The sequence below is a fragment of the Hypoxylon trugodes genome, assembly GCF_022578975.1.
Source record: "Hypoxylon trugodes strain CBS 135444 unplaced genomic scaffold F4822scaffold_6, whole genome shotgun sequence".
Taxonomy (NCBI): Eukaryota; Fungi; Ascomycota; class Sordariomycetes; order Xylariales; family Hypoxylaceae; genus Hypoxylon; species Hypoxylon trugodes.
The window spans coordinates 875,701-896,865 of NW_026250021.1; the positions used below are offsets into that span (position 1 = coordinate 875,701).

General features: G+C 46.0%; 6 protein-coding genes across 6 annotated transcripts; 3 read left to right on the forward strand and 3 right to left on the reverse strand.

Moving 5' to 3' along the window:
* Window positions 1–258: 258 nt before the first annotated feature.
* Window positions 259–1,824, forward strand: F4822DRAFT_406264 (peroxisomal biogenesis factor 11). Its single transcript, XM_051458386.1, has 2 exons — window positions 259–1,229; window positions 1,293–1,824. The coding sequence occupies exons 1-2, from the start codon at window positions 676–678 to the stop codon at window positions 1,453–1,455; spliced, it is 717 nt and encodes a 238-aa protein (XP_051313156.1). The 5' UTR covers window positions 259–675; the 3' UTR covers window positions 1,456–1,824.
* A 1,423-nt stretch (window positions 1,825–3,247) lies between these two features.
* On the forward strand, window positions 3,248–5,474 carry F4822DRAFT_280556 (MFS general substrate transporter). Its single transcript, XM_051454871.1, has 7 exons — window positions 3,248–3,572; window positions 3,646–3,747; window positions 3,795–3,962; window positions 4,020–4,038; window positions 4,094–4,376; window positions 4,472–4,553; window positions 4,611–5,474. Exons 1-7 carry the CDS (start codon window positions 3,405–3,407, stop codon window positions 5,328–5,330), a joined length of 1,542 nt encoding a protein of 513 aa, XP_051313157.1. The 5' UTR covers window positions 3,248–3,404; the 3' UTR covers window positions 5,331–5,474.
* Window positions 5,475–6,234: 760 nt separating this feature from the next.
* On the reverse strand, window positions 6,235–8,926 carry F4822DRAFT_280590 (uncharacterized protein). The gene is made up of 2 exons (XM_051454872.1): window positions 7,355–8,926; window positions 6,235–7,298 (listed from the first exon to the last, which is right to left on the reverse strand). The coding sequence occupies exons 1-2, from the start codon at window positions 8,594–8,596 to the stop codon at window positions 6,393–6,395; spliced, it is 2,148 nt and encodes a 715-aa protein (XP_051313158.1). The 5' UTR covers window positions 8,597–8,926; the 3' UTR covers window positions 6,235–6,392.
* Window positions 8,927–9,172: 246 nt separating this feature from the next.
* On the reverse strand, window positions 9,173–11,521 carry F4822DRAFT_280620 (polysaccharide lyase family 4 protein). Its single transcript, XM_051454874.1, has 2 exons — window positions 10,636–11,521; window positions 9,173–10,583 (listed from the first exon to the last, which is right to left on the reverse strand). Exons 1-2 carry the CDS (start codon window positions 11,428–11,430, stop codon window positions 9,396–9,398), a joined length of 1,983 nt encoding a protein of 660 aa, XP_051313159.1. The 5' UTR covers window positions 11,431–11,521; the 3' UTR covers window positions 9,173–9,395.
* A 482-nt stretch (window positions 11,522–12,003) lies between these two features.
* Window positions 12,004–14,701, forward strand: F4822DRAFT_280601 (carbohydrate esterase family 8 protein). The gene is made up of 2 exons (XM_051454873.1): window positions 12,004–14,366; window positions 14,425–14,701. The coding sequence occupies exons 1-2, from the start codon at window positions 12,238–12,240 to the stop codon at window positions 14,483–14,485; spliced, it is 2,190 nt and encodes a 729-aa protein (XP_051313160.1). The 5' UTR covers window positions 12,004–12,237; the 3' UTR covers window positions 14,486–14,701.
* Window positions 14,702–14,706: 5 nt separating this feature from the next.
* Window positions 14,707–20,226, reverse strand: F4822DRAFT_406280 (uncharacterized protein). The gene is made up of 6 exons (XM_051458387.1): window positions 19,838–20,226; window positions 19,648–19,774; window positions 19,339–19,590; window positions 18,728–19,284; window positions 15,550–18,668; window positions 14,707–15,498 (listed from the first exon to the last, which is right to left on the reverse strand). Exons 1-6 carry the CDS (start codon window positions 19,896–19,898, stop codon window positions 14,713–14,715), a joined length of 4,902 nt encoding a protein of 1,633 aa, XP_051313161.1. The 5' UTR covers window positions 19,899–20,226; the 3' UTR covers window positions 14,707–14,712.
* Window positions 20,227–21,165: the final 939 nt, after the last annotated feature.

The following is a 21,165-nucleotide window of genomic DNA, read 5'->3' on the forward strand; positions in this document are numbered from 1 at the left end:
TTGATAAGGTGATTATACCGTATTTAAAGCTCGGTTAACGTTTTTCATGCGACCTCTGCTGTTTCAATTCCGAATAACGTTTGGATTAATCCACTTCGAGAAAATACCCCAACCAATGAGAAGCCACAATTAGTTACTACAGTCTCAATACGGAAAGCCTTTGCGGATTTCGGATTACGGCCGGCAAAACGTTAGGTGAAAGTGCCGACCCAATTCGCCCATTTTGACCAGTGGACCTCGGCATGTGCTCTGGGACCACACTAATTCCTTCCCCAGATCAGACTTATTCCGTCACTTGGCTCATCCCGTTCGGCTGTGGGAGAGTCAGTCCAAGTCAAATTCGATTAATAGAAACTACGTCCACCGTTGCTACCCCCTCATTGTCTTTACTACTCCTTAATCAGCATATCACCTAGTCAATTCGACTTTTAGTTCAATTTCTTCTTTTTTAACTCTCCTTTCGATCCACTACGAAGAAAGTCGGACTTCGAATTGACAATCCTTACAGTTGACATCTAGCCGGCTAGGGAACTTCGACTAATTAATTTACCTGACGTACCAGCCGACTTACCGAGCAAACCCGAGAAACGACATATAGCGCAGCCCTCGCTTTATCACCTAGTCACCTACCTACGAACACCATTCCCCGATAAACGAAAAGAAGAAAAAACGAAAATGGTCGCCGACGCCCTAATCTACCACCCCACGGTATCGCACTACCTAAAATTCGTCGCGACGACCGTAGGCCGCGACAAACTCCTACGCACGTTACAATACTTCGCGCGCTTCTACGCGTGGTACCTGTACCGAACGAACGGTACACGCGCCGAAGTCGCGCCCTACGAAGCTATCAAAAAGCAATTCGGGCTCGCGCGAAAGCTCCTGCGTTTCGGGAAAAATGTGGAACATCTGAAAGCCGCGGCATTGGCTGCTGATACGGCGAAGGCGGGGAGTCTGGCTGATCCCGTGTTGAAGTATGCTACGGTGGGGAGGCAGATCGGGTATGCGGGTTACTTGACGTTTGATGGCGCGACGCTGTTTGATGCGTTGGGGGTTAGGAAGTGGGATGGTGCGAAGAGGGCGCAGAGGGAGGCTTATAGGTTTTGGGCCGCGGGGTTGGTGTGTAGTGTTGTGGCGCAGGCGTATACGCTTTATAGACTTAGGGAGAGGGAGGCGAAGGTTGATAAGAAGGAGGGTGAGGGGGTTGTTGAGAGTAAGAGGATTGCGCTGTAAGTTTCTCCTCTTCTATATGGTGGAGAAATGGGACATGGGACTAACGTGGTTATGAATAGGGAACGCTCAGTTAGCCAACTACAGCTACTATCCGACCTTTGCGACTTGACGGTCCCGACGGCGGCGCTTGGTTGGGTTGGCTTCGATGACGGAGTTGTTGGTCTTGCGGGTACGGTGAGCAGTTTGATCGGTGTCTACACGCAATGGAAGAAGACGGCGTAAGGGAAAGAGAGTTAGAGGCGTTGTCCAGGATAGAGGCGTATTGATGGGAGGAGTGGCAGCGACTTTAGGGATGGGAGCATCTTGATGAATAGGGGATAGGGGAGTTTCTTCTACATATGCCCGGATGTTTACAGTATAGGGATTCTTTCTCAATGATGCATATCATCGATACAAGTCACAGTGTACAAAATTGGTAGTTTTGCGTTTCAGATACTTTCTCTATGGAGAGGGTAGATCGAGCAAGATGCGATGACGTAGGTAGCTCTATTGTGGATTTTCTTATTAAAAAAAATAAGTAGTTCGTCTTTGGTCTGAAGAAAGTTACTTAAGATCGATTTATCGGTACTGAATTTTGCAACGATATCTTGTAGCTTGATATGAGCTGACGCGTACTTGATTTATGTTTCGCCAATCCCGACGTATCGTGGCGTTATTATGTATTTCTACACCTGGGTACTACACGAGTTGCGACGCTCGAGTATGGTAGCCAGTGAGTATTGGTTTCTACGTATACGGATGATTTTGGATCAATGTCTTCTAAGTATTAATTGGGTATGATCGTACAAGCGAACGCTGTATTGGTTGTTATCATTCGACAGGTGGAAGTTGATATTATTTGTAACATACACATCATATTGACCCGACTAGATGGTTCCTAGAGTCAATCTAGTTTGACCAAATAAGGTTGTACATAACAGTAACCTAAAGCCACGCGAAGAGATTTAAGCTGTTCTCTTAATACAATCAAGCCACCGTAAATTCACGTGGCTTACATACTCAAAAAGATAGGTAGGCAGGTAGATTAATAAAGTGTTGAGCGGGTTCCCTTACGTCGCAAAGTGGTGTTGTCGGCTAATGGATGTCTCTAAAATGGCGGCGTGTCCGAGCTCTCGCTGTAGGATTTCGTCTTCGTAGTACACCGGGTTGCATATGCAGGGTTACACGACACAAGGTCTTGTACCTACCTACTGTCTTTTAGGATGATGAATTCCTGCCGACTTTCCGGACAAATAAAGTAATTGCTCCGAGGACGAAATTGAATAGAAAAATACCAAAAAAGATATGAGAAAAATGAAAAGAAATAAAATATAAGCAGAAGCAGAAGCACGCGACCAAAAGATGATTTACATGTATCTCGCAGGTAATTACTGCAGCCAAGACTTCGGACCGTGACGCCAAAAATAAAACTAAAAGCTTGAAAAGACTCGGTTGCGCCGCAAAACGAAACGTCAGCACTTTTGGACTGGGGAAAGAACAAACAATCTTGACGATTTCGTGGAAGAACTTGGCACGGGGTATATCTCGAATTTCTGATTGGCTAAATTTGTATTAATTTCCTGTTGGCACAGACGAATTATTCATCAAACCCGCTGCATATAGTGGGCGCGGGATGGACCAAGGATGAACCCTATCGAGTTAGCCGTGTCTTATCTTAAAGAAGGCTATCCGAAGTCAAAATACATGTACCTAGGTAGGTACGAGGTTGGAGCGAACTTAGAACAAATGGGAACTGCGACCTATACAGATAAGGAAGGACGAAAAGCCATGTGGCTTTCGGCCTTTTCGTCTAGATTTATCTGGTTATCTGGTTATTTCCCTACAAAGTTAGATAGTAAGAACTTACTATCCTTTTAATATGAACCAACGCGCTCCTCTATCTACCTATGTAACCTAGTTATTTTCAATCTTCAGGATGCTCAACCTAGTATCGTAAAGAATTTATTCCTTCTTCTTTCTTTCTTGGCTATATAATATACTAGTTCCCACTCATTATCTTGCACTCGTCTTTCCAACTTCAAGATTGTCCAGTGAGGATAATAATATTACTTCACGATATGCTTAGTCTGCGTCGCTACTGATAAGACGAACATTCGCATGCCATCGGCTCACTTCGGCCAACTCTGATCAACACGATTTCAACTGTCCCCGGTAATTGTCAACAGTAGAAAATGTTTTGGCGCAAGAAAAAGGAAGAGGACCAAGACCAAGACCAAGGGGTGGTCTCTGATACTCCACCCGAAATAGTACCTCTTGATGGCCAGAAGACCTTTTTTCAGACTCTCTTGCCCGTCCTAGCTTGTGGCGCTGGTCTCTTCTCAGATGGCTATATCAACAATGTAGGTCTCGCTTTTTACTTATCCGCCCATTTGGCATTCCCTAATGTGTTTTATGCTTACTTGCGACATCTAGGTTATTGGATCTGTGAACACAGTACTCGAAAAGGAATATGACACTGTTTATACAGACTCCAGCGCTGCTAGCGTTGTACCAGCTATTGCGTTCGCCGGAACGGTATGAGGGTATCCAAGCTCCCCCAAGGACTCAGCTTACAAGCTTAGGTCGTCGGTCAACTTTTCTTTGGATACTTATCCGACAAGTGGTCGCGGAAAAACTCACTTCTTATCTCGACGATCGTTTTGATCGTGTTCACGGCTCTTGCCGCTGGGTCCTATTATCGTGGAGATGCTGTGGGCATGTTCAATATCCTAGCTGCTTGGCGATTCTTCGTAAGTATATATAACTTCCAATCTCATTATTTAAGCAATCTACTGACGGGGTTCTAGGTCGGCATTGGTATTGGAGGTAAGATTCTCACTAAGTGATTGTGGCGCGGAGTCGGAACTAATCATTGATATAGGAGAGTACCCAGCCGGCAGTGTGGGTTGCGCCGAGTCCAGCGGCGAGTTGAAAGCGGGCACCCGAAACACTTGGTTTATCCTGTTCACGAATTCTATGATAGACTGGGGTTTCGTTCTTGGAGCTTTCGTGCCTTATGTCGTAGCTGCGGCGGCCCATAATGAACACTACAGCACGATATGGCGAACGAGTTTGGGAATCGGTGTAGCATTCCCACTGGTACTCTTCGTCCTTCGTCTAAGGCTCAAGGAGCCCGAGGAGTTTTCACGAAACTCAATGAAGCAGTAAGTTGCTTCAATTGGCATCATCCACGGTTCTAGATGGAACCGGCGGGATGAGTCGTATCTCGAACTACGATAGCTAATACTATACTCTTTAGTGTCAAGATACCGTACGCATACGTACTCAGATACTACGGGTTCCGACTCTTCATCGTCAGCTTAATTTGGTTCATATATGATGTTAGTATTTATCCCTTAATCTATTTATCAGTACCGGGGTAGCTAACGACCTTTAAGTTCTCGGCTTACTCATTCGGAATTTACTCAAACACCATTGTCGCCAATATTTACGGGACATCTAGCGTCTTAACAACAGTTTTCGGATGGAGTACGGTCATCAATCTGTTTAACATCCCCGGGACTATGCTCGGTGCTCCGATCAGCGACCGTATCGGCCCTCGTTATACTCTCATTCTTGGCCAGGTTTTGCAAGCGGTCGTAGGTTTCATAATGGCCGGAACATACACGAAGCTTTCACATCCCTCCGTCGTTGGTGCTTTTGCAGTCGTATACGGCATCTTTTTGTCTCTAGGCGAGCTCGGGCCCGGGAACAACATCGGACTACTAGCCGCCAAGACCTGCGCAACAGGTGTACGAGGACAATACTACGGTATCGCGGCGGCATTCGGCAAGATCGGGGCTTTCGTAGGCACCTATGTGTTTAAGAAAATCCAATCGCCAGACGGCGATCCGATTAAGTCAGCCCAGTACAAGTTCTACGTTAGTTCCAGTTTATGCATATTCGCTGCTGGTTTGGCCTTGCTTCTTCCTCATATCGATCAGGATACTATCACCAAGGAAGACGCTAACTTCAAGGCCTATCTCGAGAGCAATGGCTGGGATACGAGACAGCTTGGTCTTAAGAAGGGTGAGAGTATTGAGTCTCTGCCTGAGGAGTCTTTGCCTGCGGGATCAAAGGAGAATGTTGTTCCTACGGATAAACCTGAGTCTAGTTAGTTGGGTTAATTGGTACAGGCGAATTGGGTGAGTGGGTTGGTTATGAAGGATACCCCTTTTTGCTTGGAAAAAGACAGGTTGGATACTCTGAATAGATTATGAGCAGTGAATAAAACTACGTCAATTGCAACAGTGATACTCAAATGTCAGTGTCTATGTTTAGCAGGTATCACGTGGCAACGTACAGAGGCGTGTACGTGTAGGTACTTACATGTAGGAACGTGCACCTTCCACTACAAATTTACAGTTTCCCCTCGAAAAGGTTATAAGTGGTAGTAACTTAGCAACCGGTAGCCTGACTCCGTTATGGATGACTTCGAAGGTTAGAAACAACCCTATAGCATAGGTGTTTTTCGTAGCTGGGCGCACGAAAATGTTGCGGACCTAGTTAGATGCGTATGGAAAATACATCGCTCTAACTACCGAAATGGCGGCTACTTTTTTTATGTCCTAGAACGCCAGGGTTCGAATCGTCGGGGTGTTGTTGGTTTTTTTATTTCTATTTCTATTTTTCTTTCCTTCGTACAGCATTCCATTGTTTTTTTTTTTTCTATTGTATTCTGAATAGAAATATGGATGCATTTATTTAGAGGCGCATAGCTGTTATGCAAGTATTTAGGAAACGTCCGTGGATTATTAAACAACGAAGTTCACTCATATCGATATCACGCATCTTTTCGCCACCGCGATTAAATAAAAACCAATTGATAATCGTTTTGGACAGAACCATGCTTAGCTGGGAATGATGAATATCAATGCCTGCTATGTCTAATTTGTATTCATTATATCATGAGGGTATTGAATAGCAAGTACGCTACCGACAACCTTGCCGCACATAATGCATTTCTGAGCCCCCGCAAACAGGCGGGTAGGCATGCATCCTCTCCATCCGCCAAGGTCTATTCATCTGAACGACCTAGGCTCCCCCGATCCATCTTGGTATCGGTAAAGGGATGGATAGCATCCCTTGCAGTTCATATCCAAATCACATTGCCACAACTCCAAATGCTAATGCCGGAAGCAAGATTCATCTCAAAAAACAACCGCCCTTCTCCTTCTAATCTACTCAATGCTCATCCGCATCAAGCCATCATTCGTATCAACCATACCCTGGAATCCCACCCGGCCTTTGGCGCCGTTGATAGGTCTTCCGCTACCACTTCCGCCATTACTTCCATTCTCGCTGGGGGTCGCCGAGGCTTTATCGCCACCATGATTACTGCCTGGTCGAGAGCCCCAAGGGTTGAGGTCTCGTTGTAGAGGACTTTGCGTGATAGGTGAGTTGTGGACACTGTTCATGCCCGGACTCACAGCTCTTCGCTTGAAACTATGCGGGTCGAAGTCGTCGTCTCTTCGCCGCTTGTTGTTAATACGGCGAGTAATTTCCGCCGCAGTCGGAGGGACACTGCCTCCTTGGGATACTGAACCCGAAGCCGGTTGAGGGGTATCCGATTTCTGACTCTCGCTTCCAGGACCACCGGCATTGAGGGGACCTGGGCCGAAAGGTCCTATGTTACCGGAACCCGCCGACAAGGATGGTGAATCCATATTAACGTCTTCACTCATCCCAGACGAGGAGCCTCTAGGCATAAACGACGAAGGCGGAGGTGTGACTCGGCTACCGGCAACACTACCCGTCTCGGAGAAGGTTTCCCAGAAGTTCTTACCCTTCGAGTTCTTCATAGCTTGTTGCTTAAAACTGCTTGATAATGCTGAGTCGGTCATCATATCGTCTTCCGGTGTATCGTCGAGAGATTCTTGGGCGGTATTTAGATTCGGCGATGATTGTGCGGTAGACATAGACGGTATGTCTAATGCTGGGGGGTTAGGTGTAACGCGAGGCTCGAGGTCCATATCACTCTCGCGAACTTGACGGATAACTTCGGCTTCTCGGCGGACTTCGGAATCTACCGGTGTACTTTCTTCTGCCAGTGCGGCACGGATACGCGCGAAGCCTTTCGTCTTTGGCTAGGAGTGCGTTTAGCGAGTGTTATTTGTGGTACATGGATAATAACGAGACTTACCAGAAGACTACCTCTCCGCGTCACGGCGCGCTTGACTACACCTCTAGTACCATCTCGTGGTATTGCTTCACCGGCATCCATAGACTTCTCTTCACTCTCACTACCCGAGATATGCAACTGATTCGCAGCCCAACTAATGCTTTCTCTTCGTGCATGGATAGGAACATCTTTAATCTCCTTCACGACGTTGTTCGGCGGTGACTTGGAATATGTATGTGGAGCGGCAGGGCTGAAGCCTAAGCCAGCTAGGCCGCGTTGTCTTTTCCTGGGTTGTTTTCGCGGTCGCGTTCGGAAGCTCTGAAGACTGTTGATAGCAGGCGATGCTGAAGACATCCACGGGACGACATTGTTCATAGAACCGGATAGGATACCGCCAATTTGTTGGTTGCTCTTAGCTGCTTGTGGTGTACTGAAAATGGCATCTTCCATCTCTTCATCCATATAATCATCATCACCCGAGCTCGAGGAAGAATCGGAAGCTAGAGGATTGGTGCTCCCTACCGAGCTAGAAATATTCATACGTTCTTGGTTACCCATCATGGACCACAAGGAATTTACAGATTGTTCTTGACCATATTCGCCAGTACTACGGCCGGGTATGTTCATAGCACGTCCGCCGATAGTAGGTGAGGAATCGGGGGATGATTGTTCGGCAAGGGTAGAATGATGTAAACTTGTAGCGGCCCTCGAAAAATCTAGACCACGCGATCGTCTCGGGAGGATATTTGTGGGGGAGGCATATATTTGGGAATGGTCGAGTTTCGGGGAAAGAGGGGCGAGTTTGACGTGGTTGGGCGTCTGGGCGGGCGAAACAGATGAATCGCACTGTGACATCTGCAGCGACAGGCCGCGCATGGGGAATTCTGGTCGTCGGGGCGTAACGGGAGTGACTAAAGAATTATTATTTGTTGTAGATGTTCCTGTTGTTCCCATTGCTACCGCTGCTGATGATGCTGATGCTGATGTTGGATCTTGTGTTCTCTCGCGTGTAACCAAAGAACTGTCGGTATCGTCCTTTGATGTTCTTCGTGAGGCTTCGAGAATATGAGGGGATGGAGATAATTGTGTTGTTCCACCTCCATCCGACAAACTTCTAGTTTTTGAGAGGGGTGACCGTTCGATTATTCCAAACCCGTGACTACTGATATTGATATTGTTGTTATTGTTTCCATGGTTATTATCATTATCACCCTTCATATCCTCATCCATCACCGCTATCTCGTCATATTCGTGCGCAGCCATTCTAGCTTATCTTACGAAAGGATGCCGTAGTGATTTGTATGCTTGAAAATTGATCTGATCGTTGCGCCGGATTCAACTCTTCACGAATTGAATTGAATTAGAAAGTGTCAGGGACTTGGATCTCTCGTGTGTGTGATGGATTGCGGCCAGTTCACGGACTGCATCAGTACGAACATAGGGAAACAGAGCATCGGTAATTCGAAGATGACGGAATAAGGAGGGATTTTAAGAGATGAGGATTTGAAAGGGTTGAAGTTCAGATTGTGACGTCGCGCGCGTCATGTCACGGTAAATGTAGGCCTGCCCTACCTTAATACCTAGACATGTACCTTACTACCGGGTACAGCACTATATATGTACCTAAATAACCTAAATACCTAGCTGTTTACTTATCGATAACCCTTTCTACTACGATTAGGGCTGCCAGGATATACCCAGTAACCAATCATCATTCCCAATCTTAGCATGACGTTTGCTATAAATATCTACCGAGTACATTCCTCGCCCGACTTTGGTATAAGCGCCAATGTTACGACCCCTAAAAGTCAAGGTAAGACTCATTAAATCCTTTCCTAAAATTCTTCGTACTCTAAAGTGAAGTTGTTTGTTTACGCTGACAATGAACGCGAGTCACAAATGTTTTAATTTCATCTAATCTGCTAGTGTAAGGTTAAGTTTCTGTGTTGTCCAACTCAATCATTTGATTTGAGCCCGTTTGCCCTCTTCGATGAGACTTAGCGTTGTCGTACAAGCATAATAAATTCTATTAGTCTAGAAACTGTCAATCCTTCCTCAACTTTTACTTCAGCTCAAACCTCAAAGCATCGTACTGTACATACACAGTTTCCGGTAACAACGCTGTTTCCGTATCTGTTGCGTTGAACGGTAAACTCAAAACGAATTCATTAACGCCCTCTTCCAAAAGCTGGGTCGAAAATTCAAACTTCTTCCCGAAATTCTGGCAAACCACACTACTTCTAGCCCCGCACGATCCGCTGCGATAGGACGGTATAACCCATGTTTCGACATCCTTTCCGTTGGCAGCAACTGTATAGGGGAGGTTAGAATACTTCTCCTTAGGAAGCGATGCCCACTTGTCATTCCCATTGGCCGTCTTGGCGCCTGCGAGCTCAACCGTAAGGGTCGCTGTTTTCGCACCAGCAAGTTGATCGCTGCTCAGATTGAATTGAATTGTCCAATTGTTAACGTTCTCGTAGTATGGTTGAGGGCGGAAGTAATTAGAGCGCCCAGGAAATACGCTCCAATGGATATAATTGAAGTCTTCGGCCTCCTTGCTCTCTCCGACTTTGAAATTCACTCCGTCTGGGAAGTCGGTTGGAAAATCCCAGTGGGCCCAATACACACGATGTTGTTCAGGCTGTAGAGGCTTCGATGTATCGGGCGCATAGCCATGCTTGTACTCCCCTGCTGACTTATCAGGAACGCCAATCCGCCAGATTTCCTTGCCTGCACTTTCTGGCTCCCACTTGAAACTGAGCGGGCCACTCGCGGTCTTAGATATCTTAATGTCGTCTTGGATGAACCAACCAAAGATACCTTCAGCATACACCGTCAATCTGTAAGTACCTTCCTTAACTCGGGGGATCTCAATTCCTCCGGTCTCAGTATTAATATCACCCCAATATTGAAGACTCGACGAATCGAAAACATTCAATTGAAAGTCTTGCTTATTCTCAGAGAGAACCGCGATTGGCCTCTTAGCACCACTGGGAAGTGCCACCGTGGCTTTGAATGTAGTGCGCTTTGAACTTGGTGTATAGTTGGGGACATGTTTAGCGATACTATCGTAAAACTCGGTATTCCATGCGGGATCCGCATATTTCGCAGCATCGGCCCTCAATTCGGCGAGTGATGTTTTTGGGCCGCCCTTATTGAAATAATAAAACTGCGGGCCAAAAGTGCGATCAAAGCCATGTGTGATATTGGGAACAGGTGCGCCGTGGTGGCCTGATACCATGTAGTTGTACTATGTGGTGGTAAGTGAAAAGAAACCAGAAAGAGCTAACAGGGAAACTTACGACGATACCATCTACGACTAGATCTGAGTGCAATGGACCACCATAGTACGTTTCCCGTGTGTTATGCACCAACCAAGCTCCGTATGTATTCTTATCGGAACTAGTCGATCCGTCCGAATATTGGCCGTGTACAGCATGGTCACGCCAAACTTCGGAAAACGCGTACTTTGTGAAGTAATCCGAGTATTGTTTTACATAAGCGTCACTCGCCGAGTCCTTGAAATACGTCGTCGCATCCTGGACAGTGATGCCTTTCTTATTGGTATCCGACGAGGGGAAAGGGGCCCAATTGCCGTCACTGCTGGAGAGATGAGTCCATAGACTTGTGCTTGGCCTAAAAAGCGTGCGAAGTTCGCCGAGTCCTCGCAGAAATGGGGTTCTCGAGTTGAAATATGTGACGCGAGAGAAGACGTGCAAGCCCGTCTCGCCTTCTCGTAAAAACCAATACTGCTCCAGTGTCTGATTCGTGGACGAGTACGTGTCGCTCATCACAACGCCACCATACGCTGTTCCAGTTGAGTCGACATCTTTGATGAGCTTGAACTTTGCTGTACTTCCGGGGGACCAGAAACCACTGGGTACACAGGAGCAGTCGAGGTAAGGTCCCTTACCTCCACTTCCTAAGAGATCCTGCTTTCCTAGAGATAGTTGAGTGAGTTGCCCGCTACTTTTACTAACTGCTACTGATAAATCGTCATTTTTGAGAATATATTGGCTGCTAGTCTCAGTCGCAGTTAAGACGGCGTTTATTGGTGACGCGAAAATCGCGAAAGTCAACACCTTGAACGACACCATCTTGTCAGCATTGAATATGTCAACAATCACGACATACCAATTGCAAGAAAACCTTTTTTACCTTGAGTAATATTATGGCTGGGAAGACTGATATAAATATCTAAACAATATTTCCGGTTTTCACTTAAAAGTCTAGGCCTACCCCAAGAGTGGCATTGTCGGTATGAATACTTCGGTCCCTGTTAAACCGAACGATAATTCATGGAGAAATAAAATGAACTTGATGATATTTGCGATAGAATGCGGGGAGTGATCTCTTGGCCGCGTATTGTTACATAGCTCGTCGAAATCGGGCTATTAGCCGTTATCCTGGGTCCGAGTCCCTGAATGGGAGACATCTTAGCGATTGCCCAGTGTCAATTATGGGATAGGTATATCAAGCTTCGAAGTAATACACTACTGATTTTTCTTTAGTGCACACACATTGATACCAATATACAGGAGCGATATTCGTGTCCGTCCTCGTAATCCTGGACCTATGGCAACTTTCGCTAAACTGCCTACCCGGGTACCATTCAAGACTTGCATGATTAACTATAACCAGACTTCTATAGCCCACCGGATATACTTAGAGACACTGAACTTCTAGTTCCTTGTATTACTACCACCTCACTCTGGATAATACAGATCTTGGCAAACCAGTTAACAATCTAGAACTAAGGGCAACCGAAAACTCGATCGGTTGGACTGGCTTATGTAATGGTTCTATCAAAATAAAATCAACGGGGGACGCCTTCAGGGATTAGCTTCATTCAAAAAGGAATTACTGTCTTACGATACCACCTACCATTTGGTTAGCAACTCAGAATGCTCTCCTCCGGGACTATACTTTTTGTAGGGCATTTCATAAATTGTGTTGCTTCACTGGCATACGGGTCCGATGTGGCGACGACCTCCGCCGCCTGTGGTGGCCACCCCACTAGCGCTTTAGAAGCGCCAGTTGATGCCGTGATAGTGGACACAATCAAATCAGGAGCCGAGGTATTCTCTAGTTTAACGTCCGCATTAGCATCACTCCCAAGCGATTCTTCGTGCCAGACAATTTTCATAAAATCAGGCACTTATGTCGAACAAGTATCTGTTAATCGCACTGGAAAGACCGTAATCATTGGATACACTAAGGAAAGCCCTGGAAAGGGGTACTCCGGAAACCAAGCGACTATATCGTTCAGCCGTGGTCTCTCAGTTTCGCCTCTCCCTAAAGGTCACTCTGATTCTGAAACTGCGGTTATTTCAACCGCGTCCTCCGATGTTGCTTTCTACAATATCAACTTCATCAACACCGAAAACTTGAACGGTACCACTCCCAACTATGTGACATTAGCTGCCTCAATATCTGGCAGTCACATTGGATTCTACGGGTGTTCATTCACTGGCTGGCAGGATACGCTTCTCACTGCTTCTAAGGATGGATACCAGTACTATGAGTCTTGCTATATAGACGGGGCTATCGACTTCATCTGGGGTTACTCTGCAGCATACTTCAAGGGATGTACGATCGCTGCTAAGAGAAAATCATCTTGCATCACAGCACATAGCCGCAAGAGCGAGTCCGGAATTGGTATCTATGTGTTCGACCAGTGTCTCGTAACCGCTGCCGCAGGTTACGAGTCTGCGACCAAATCTGGAGTTTACCTTGGTCGGCCGTACTCCGAGTATGCGAAAGTTATCTTCAAGAACTCGTATTTGGATTCTATGGTACATCCGGTTGGATGGAAGATCTGGGGCACTTCTGATCCACGGACTGATCACATCGTGTTCGCCGAATTTAACAACACTGGGCCTGGGAACTGGGAGAATAATGCCGATAGTCGAAAGAGTTTTGGTAAATCGACTCTTCTGAAGTCTGATCGCTATACACTTTCTAGTGTTATGGACTCGACTTCGTGGATTGATTCGACGTATTGGGATAGCATTAACACACCAACGAGTCTTTCAACAGTGCAGACGAGAAATTCATCCCCTGGGAATTTGAACAGCCTCACTGAAGTGAACTCTACGGCACCAGCTGCCGGTGATTACATTGTCTCAAAGTCACCTGTCAAAGGTAAGACGGTCTACTCGAGTTTCACCGAAGCAATAGTATCTATTCAGAAGGTATTGAGCAAGGAAACTGTAACCGTATTCGCCTACCCTGGTGTCTACAAGGAACAACTCGTCTTCAACCGATCGGGTATCACAATTTTCCGTGGTTACTCAGAGGATCCATACGACAACACTAAAAACCAAGTCATTATACAGAATAGCAAAGGAGTTGACACCCAAGCCGGCCAAAGTAATTCTGACTCCGCGACCCTGTATTCTCGAGCAAAAATTCTTCAATTATATAATGTCAACTTGAACAATGTCTACGGTCAGGCGCATGGATATGCGTCGCTTGGATTTGCTAGTGGCAATAACGGATATACTTCGTTCTACGGATGTCAGATTACCGGCAATCAAGATACCTTCGACCTCAATTCCGGAACCAACGTTTTCGCGTATAACACTTTGGTTCAGGGGTCTGTTGACTTTATATGGGGTGCAGGCTCAGCATATTTCCTCAATTCAACAATAGTACCCAACTTTGACGGCGGTAGAATCGCGGCTATGAAGAGAGCTTCCAGCACCGCCCCTGGAGGTCTCGTCTTCGATCAATGCACAGTCACCGCCAAGCAAGGTGTCACTACTGGCTCTGTCTATCTAGGTCGGCCGTATAATAGTTATTCTCGGGTTGCATATATTCAGACCTACTTAGACGAGTCAATATCACCGGAAGGTTGGTCAGTATGGGGGAAGTCTGATCCTCGAACCGATGCGATTCTCTTCGGCGAGTACCATAACCATGGGCCAGGGGCTGGTACAAGTGCCCGTGTTGCTTTTTCGAAACAACTTTCCGATGCGGATGTTGAGCAGTTCCTACTTACTAATTTTTTCTCTGCTCAAGGGACTTCATGGTAAGTGTTTCTAAGATGATAATGTGCTGTAGCTGGCATGGTTAACGATGGTTTATAGGATCAATATGGATTATGTTAAAACTACCCCCTTTATTGCTGGGAATTATGACGCCCGCTAAAACTCACCTCCACTGTATTTTTGACGCTGGGGCCTTCGGTCGGGGGATATTAGGGGCGCATGCACTAACTCCCACGGTCGTACCGTGCTGTAATTACGGTGGGTTAGTGCTAAAATGTACTATAGTTATAGGGCGTGACCGTCTAGTATCATTATACGAAACGATGCAATTAAATGTCTAAAATAAATGTAAATAGCTTGAATATGATTTAAACATTTTTTTATACACTATATATAATTATTCAAAATAAACTGATTATTTTGGTGTTTAGCCTGTGCAAGCCTTAGCATCTCATCTCGAAAGGAATCCAAGGCCACCATCGTATCGTATAGGTCCCCATCATAATACCAAAGTTGTCGTGGGTGTAATACCGATCTCCAGGATGTATCGTAGGTACCTACATGTAGGGGGAAGTATGGGCAAAGGAGCTGGATAATGCCAGCAAGTAAAGTAGATATGGATAGGAAGAACAACAGTGCCTGGTTGAATTCCGAGATTTCGGGATAGGGGGGTTCGGATGAATAATAATAATAGTCTTCATCATCGGGATAATACTCGCTGCCAGCGTCCTCGATTTCCTCTTCCTCCTCCCACTCACTGTTATCGTCCTCCCATTCGTCATCATCTTCCTCGTATTCATCGCCGTCCTCATATTCGTACTCTTCGTCGTAATCGTCGTTGTTATCATCGTGTCCTTCGTATTCTTGAGAAAACTCGTTTTGATTAATATCTGCGGAGTCTGTTCTTCGTGGCGCGTAGAAGTTAACATCATGTTCGCTCATCTGACTTAGATCACCAAACGTGATTCCCAACTTTTCTTTGATTTGGCCAGTTGTGAGCGGTCGCATAAGTAGAGTTTTATCAATTCTTCCGAAAGGTTCTATCGTATGAAGATTGTAGAACCGAAATATGAGCATGTCCAATAGTCTCTTAGGAAGATGCATTTCTTCGGCTTGCTGTTCCGGTCGCGATAATGTGAGAAATTGTTGGACGCGATACACTTGGTTGTGAAGCTACTGAAGTTAGACGAGAACGTCGAATAGGGGATAGAACGATTGACTCACTTGTAGACTGGGATAGTCTGTATCGTGTAACGACGGTCCAAGGAAAAGCCGCGGGGCCAGTGAAGCCATCGCGGGCGATGGCTTTCGTTGTGGGATCGGGATGGTATAGACCGTTTGTAAGAAATTAGAGCTTCTGAATGATTTTTGAGCATGTGAATGAGCAATTCGTTCTACCACCTCGGTTATATCTGGAAATCTTGATCCGCTTAGAGTTCTTTGAAAGACCCTTTTTGCTCTCTCTTCGAAATTCTTCTCTTGGTTTTCGATCGCCTCGGCAGTGCGTAATCGTCCATAACTTTGAGCTACTGATCGGGCGGTTTCTCCGGCAATCTGTTGGATCCGTGGATCTACACGGGCTGCACATAATACATCGACAATCTTTTCAGGCTCGTCAAAACCTCGGAATGCGGCGTAGTGTAGAGGTGTGCACCCCAAATGATCCACGAGATTTCCTGAGATGAAAAATGTTTTCAAAAATTCTAGAATTTGTTCTACTGCGCTGAGAGGCCAGAGATATGCAGCATAATGTAATGGCGTCACGCCGTGGCTGTCCCATTCCAATATGTCAGAAGGGTCCTCCATTAGTAGTTGTATAGTAGCGCCCAGGTCGTTCTCACGCCAATTTAGGCTGGACCCCTTCGGAATGTCAACCCATTCTGGGGTGTAGACTCGAGACAGGGTCTGCAATGGTGTATTGCCAAGGTGATCTCTCGCGACACGATTAGCGCCTGACTCTAGAAGGATCTTAACAATTCTTCTCCTTGAGATTGAGCGCGGTCTTTCGGTGAGGAGTATGCAAAAATCCCAAAGAGGGTATAGCGAACAGGCGTAGTGTAGAGGCGTGAGCCCCCTTCCATCGACAGAATTGATATTAATTGCTTTCTGTGCAAGTATTATTTTTACCAATTCATAATTGCCTGTTTCTGCAGCTAAATGGAGCAGATTAGCACCATTCCCGTCCGATATTTCTCCTATCTTGACACCTTCGTGAAGTAATATTTCGACTGCCTGGATACGGTTTGACTTGACAGCTTCAGGGAGAGCCGCGCCGTTAGGTGATATCAAGTCTACTGAACCTGCACCATAGGTCCAAGTCATATAAAGGCTGAGTAAGAAGGCGAGGTTATATGTCCAATCGGTGTTCTCCAGAAGTATGGAGTCATATGTACCCGAAGGTTCTTGAGTCGCCAACTTTCGATACGCACCGAGTATACGACTTTGTAAGGCTTCGGTATTTTCTTCCGACCGTTGGAGGATTTGCTCTGGCGCTTGGATACGGTGGAAGGCTTCTGCGACACGACGGTATACTGCAATTTGGAATTTTGACGATCGATCCCCAAATTCATCTGGAGCACAACTACAGGTAGAGTAGTCGTCTGTCTCGTGTTGATCCTCGAGAATAAATGACTCAAATTTGAGTGGTGTGCTTGGCGTCAACATGATTCTGTCCATGATGAGAATTGATTCCGCGACACATTCCTCGTTTCGCCCAATCATTGCTAAGTATACCGCTCTCACTGCCACCTTCGGACAGATACCTAGCAAAGGAGTAAAAGACTTATAGGAATCCTCTGATAACCGGATTTTTCGAACAATTTGAGGCCTTCCATAGTAACACGCGAAAGATAGCAAATCGTCGATTGATGGCATGGGTGTATCGGGAGAGAAAACGTATTCACGGGGCCGGGATTGGTACCACCAGCCTTGCCAGACCCCTTTTTGGAAAAATAGCAATATTTCTCTGTCAAGACCTTCATCGTGGTGGTTTGCTTCCAATACGTGTCTCGCAAAATGTTCCAGTGCATAGTCGAGAAACGGTTCCGGCGCGTTCGGTATCGTATCGGGGTCAAGTGCGTTAAGATATCGAAGGCAAGCTAGAGCGATCTGCCCTTGTTCTTCTTGGTATCGGAAGCGATTACTTTGATTGTCTTCCTTGAACCCAGTAGTGAAAGCGTCGTATAAACTAAAACCCGACCTATTGATCAGGAAGTGGTCCCTGACGGACTGATGCGAGACCTCGATAGACGCGCCTATTCGAATGAGTGGTCCGAATAACCCTCGGAGATCGCCTTCCACGTCGACTGGCACATTCAATCGATAATTGCTCCCCTGTGGAGCTGAAGATATCGCAATAGCAAGGCTCATAGCTTCCCTATTCAATGGACCAAGGGAGAGTAAGATCCATGCGAAGATCCTTCTAGCCCGTGGTAAATCGACTGCACCGATCCGGCCCCATATTCGATCATACATTTCTCCAATGTCCTGTGGTACAGACTCCAATATTCGCCTCACAGCAGATGGGGAAGAATCGGTCGCATATAGAAGGTCTTGCACAATCAGTTCTACAAGCCTGTACATGCCGCCTGCTTTTTCAGATAGGGTTTCGCGGATGTTGAGTATATCATCTGCGTAGTGGGGGCGTTCCTGAACAAGTTCATTGACCTTGAAGTGGATAAATCGACGTACATCTTCAAGCATGGGTGGTGCTGTGTCCAGGTCGATGGTAACTGAGGATGGAAATGTAATATCGGCATAGTGTCGGGAAGTTATGATGATCCTCGAGTACCCAGCGTTCTGGCGCTTGATGATCTCTGAAATGCGGGAAACGTCTTTGATAAATTGTCTCCGGGAAACTTCGTGACACTCGTCAAGAGCATCAATCATACAGGTGATTCCTTTATTGTCGGGCGAGGTGAGTACGGCCTCGAATGACCCCATTAGTTGTCGGTAGGTCCAAGACTCGGAGCCTGCGCTCAAGGGAACCACGTATCGGAACAGGTTTGGCTGTTCCATTAGGATTTGTCGAAGTAAGCATGATAGAATCATTTCCGGTGTTCGGCGAATATCTTCGGTCTGCTTACAAGCGAAGAAGGCAGTCGTATTCGTGGGCATCGTTCGCTTTAAGAAGGCCAGAAGCACGCTTTTCCCGCAACCTGGTTTGCCTCTTATAAGCATGATGGGATGTTCGGTATCTCGTGCCCACGAAAGAAATTCGTCGGCCTCTAAAACCCATTCAAAGGTGTTTGACACAGGCTCGCTTACTTCCGACAGCTCACTTCCCACATCGTATGAACGCAGAGACTCTAGATAAAAGTGCCGTTGGGAAAGGCTCAAGAAAGCTTCCGCCGTTATTAGTATCGTAACAATTAAGCATATCGTCGTCCTTGAAATTACATACAGCGATCCGACGCGACAAAAGCATTCAGCTTCTGCCGTGTTTCAACTTCATTGAGGTAGTTATTTGTCGCAGCGATAATCAGACCAAAACTTTTATGATCCTCAAGTCCTACTCTTTCTAGACCCTGGGCATTGAAACGGAAGTATGCTTTACTCAAACCCCTCTCCCGCATAGCTTCTTGAAACCTCTTAGCTGTGTCTTCCGTTTCTGTTGCGATCTTGGCTAGTGTCTCTATCAGGCTCTTGAGATTCTTGCCAAATGACCTCAGTGCAGGCGTTCCGGTCCCTATACTCAAAAATAGCCCGATAGGCCGATTGCCCCCCGGCCAAATCTGATTGACTTCATCGAAAACTTCTTCCACGGGGTTGTTGTAACCCGTAGCGCCATCGGTAAATGTTTGCCCGTCTATTACAATGGGTTTGAAAAACGAAGACGCAGCAGAAGTCGCTCTTGCGGCTTCAACAATCGTACAATCAACTTCCTGAACTGTAGTTGGTGTTTCATAACTTCGGAGCCTGACAGGTTTGGTGATTTCAGCTCTCATAGCGCATACGAAGCTATTGATCGCCTGTTAGCGCTGTAAAAAGACCCCCGCCAATAAAAATACTCACACTTTACAGCCCGGATCGGCTTCAAGGAGCTTAGCGTTACCATCCTCACCTGCTTGAACAACAACTTCACGTATCGCTTGGGCAAGTTCATCGGCGTCAAATGCGCCGCTAAGAGACCATAAATCCTTTCCCTTACCCACTACATTAAACGACCGCTTTCTCGGTTTGAAAACTCTCTCGGAAAGTTTCCCATATGCATCAATACAATCCTGAACGCTCATTCGCAAACGACCTAACATAATCGCAATGAGACTATTATAGCAGTTAGTCTAGTGAATCATGCGAAATACTCAATATCATTCGTCTTACCCTCCTGTGCTTGTCCCCGCGATGATGTCGAAGTAATCGCATGGTTTTGGCGTGTCCTTGGGTTGCAAGCGTTTCATTAAGTGACGTAGAATGTATAGGCTCGACATTCCCCTCACACCTCCTCCATCTACGGTACCGAAGCGTTAGCTAAGGGTATCAATAGAATATTAACAGAATATTAGAAGTTTACCTAGAGACAAAACCTTGAGGCCTTGCTCGGTTTCCGTAATGGCCACCTGAGCCGACGCCATATCGTGTTAGATGATAGCGTCCAAGCAGGAGCTAACAGAGATGAAAAGTCACTCAGGCGTCGGGGTAGGGACAGTCATATATCAACATCTTGACGCCACCTCTTGCATGACAAGGGGTGCCTAATACAGGAGGCATTTCCGCAACCACAGCCCGAGAGGGAGTGAAATAATAAGTTAGGAGGTAACCAATCATTTCTTTCATATTTTGGATTTAGTAGTATCGAATAAGTGATGGTTCTCTAAGATTATAGATTACGCGCTCTGCCTCACCCTTGGCGTCAGATCATCTGGAGAGCTGAACCCCAGGACCCTGGTCTGTTTGAAGGAAGCCAAGGCAGATTGGGGGGCCAGGGTGCGCTGTAGTTATAAGGAGTTTAGCACTAAGTAGAGAAGGGCCAAGGCCCATGAGAAGAGCGATTACTGATGGATATGGTAATTAGTCAGCTAATATAAACGGTTTAGGTTACATATGATTGGTTCATCAAGTCACTATCTTCTTCAAGAAATCACGCTATAGCTATCGAGACTACAGTAAGGCTTAGCACCATGTTCCCTATAATTATAAGGCACTCATCCCCGTCAGAAGTGGATCTATCATGTACCTAGCCGCCTAAGCACCTAGTCCAGGGTGCTAGGTGACGCACTTATCATATACGCCACCCCCACTGCCCAACCATCTCGGTCCCGAGGCGAATTTCTGCTTCAAGATTGACGGAGATATTTATGACCTAAAACTTATCAAGTGATGCTATTCGTGTCGGATCCTCTACAGCCCTAAGATACGATTGGTGATTAACGTGAACACGGTATATAAAGACTAATACAGTTGTCCTAGTTAACTAATTCAGTCAGTTATTAGTTTATACTAACGAGACATTAAAGAGAGAGAGAAGTGTAAATACTAGCATAGGTTCTATCAAAGTTCACTTGTGTCCTGATGGGTATAGCGCTTCAATTAGCATTTTTGCCAGTAATTAACAAATGTATTTTTGCACCTAATTTGCCCCAGAAATATAAAAAGATACAATGCTAAGAAATGCTTATTAGTATGGTATAAGTTTTTATTCCAGAAATATATATATTTTTAAAGTAGTTAGTTAATTCTGCCTCTTTTATTAATTAAAGCGCTGTGCCCGTCAGGGTACAGGTGAATTTTGGTGGAACCTGTGCTAGTAGAGGTTACTCGATGAACCTAAACCTCTATTCAACTCTAACCTATTCACCTAGTCTGTTCGTTCCAGGTCACAACCTTTAACTATAGGGAGTA

What these genes read in the sequence shown, in the direction of transcription:
- F4822DRAFT_280590 (XM_051454872.1), bottom strand. Translation starts at nt 8,596, where the DNA reads ATGGCTGCGCACGAATATGACGAGATAGCGGTGATGGATGAGGATATG. An exon ending in CGCGGAGAGGTAGTCTTCTG is followed by an intron (nt 7,299 to 7,354) that starts GTAAGTCTCGTT and finishes ACGCACTCCTAG; the next exon opens with CCAAAGACGAAAGGCTTCGC.
- F4822DRAFT_280601 (XM_051454873.1), top strand. Translation starts at nt 12,238, where the DNA reads ATGCTCTCCTCCGGGACTATACTTTTTGTAGGGCATTTCATAAATTGT. An exon ending in TCTGCTCAAGGGACTTCATG is followed by an intron (nt 14,367 to 14,424) that starts GTAAGTGTTTCT and finishes GATGGTTTATAG; the next exon opens with GATCAATATGGATTATGTTA.
- F4822DRAFT_406264 (XM_051458386.1), top strand. Translation starts at nt 676, where the DNA reads ATGGTCGCCGACGCCCTAATCTACCACCCCACGGTATCGCACTACCTA. An exon ending in GAGAGTAAGAGGATTGCGCT is followed by an intron (nt 1,230 to 1,292) that starts GTAAGTTTCTCC and finishes GGTTATGAATAG; the next exon opens with GGAACGCTCAGTTAGCCAAC.
- F4822DRAFT_280620 (XM_051454874.1), bottom strand. Translation starts at nt 11,430, where the DNA reads ATGGTGTCGTTCAAGGTGTTGACTTTCGCGATTTTCGCGTCACCAATA. An exon ending in TAGTCGTAGATGGTATCGTC is followed by an intron (nt 10,584 to 10,635) that starts GTAAGTTTCCCT and finishes ACCACCACATAG; the next exon opens with TACAACTACATGGTATCAGG.
- F4822DRAFT_280556 (XM_051454871.1), top strand. Translation starts at nt 3,405, where the DNA reads ATGTTTTGGCGCAAGAAAAAGGAAGAGGACCAAGACCAAGACCAAGGG. An exon ending in CAGATGGCTATATCAACAAT is followed by an intron (nt 3,573 to 3,645) that starts GTAGGTCTCGCT and finishes TGCGACATCTAG; the next exon opens with GTTATTGGATCTGTGAACAC. An exon ending in CTATTGCGTTCGCCGGAACG is followed by an intron (nt 3,748 to 3,794) that starts GTATGAGGGTAT and finishes TTACAAGCTTAG; the next exon opens with GTCGTCGGTCAACTTTTCTT.
- F4822DRAFT_406280 (XM_051458387.1), bottom strand. Translation starts at nt 19,898, where the DNA reads ATGGCGTCGGCTCAGGTGGCCATTACGGAAACCGAGCAAGGCCTCAAG. An exon ending in CCTCAAGGTTTTGTCTCTAG is followed by an intron (nt 19,775 to 19,837) that starts GTAAACTTCTAA and finishes TCGGTACCGTAG; the next exon opens with ATGGAGGAGGTGTGAGGGGA. An exon ending in TTTTGTCGCGTCGGATCGCT is followed by an intron (nt 18,669 to 18,727) that starts GTATGTAATTTC and finishes TAACGGCGGAAG; the next exon opens with CTTTCTTGAGCCTTTCCCAA.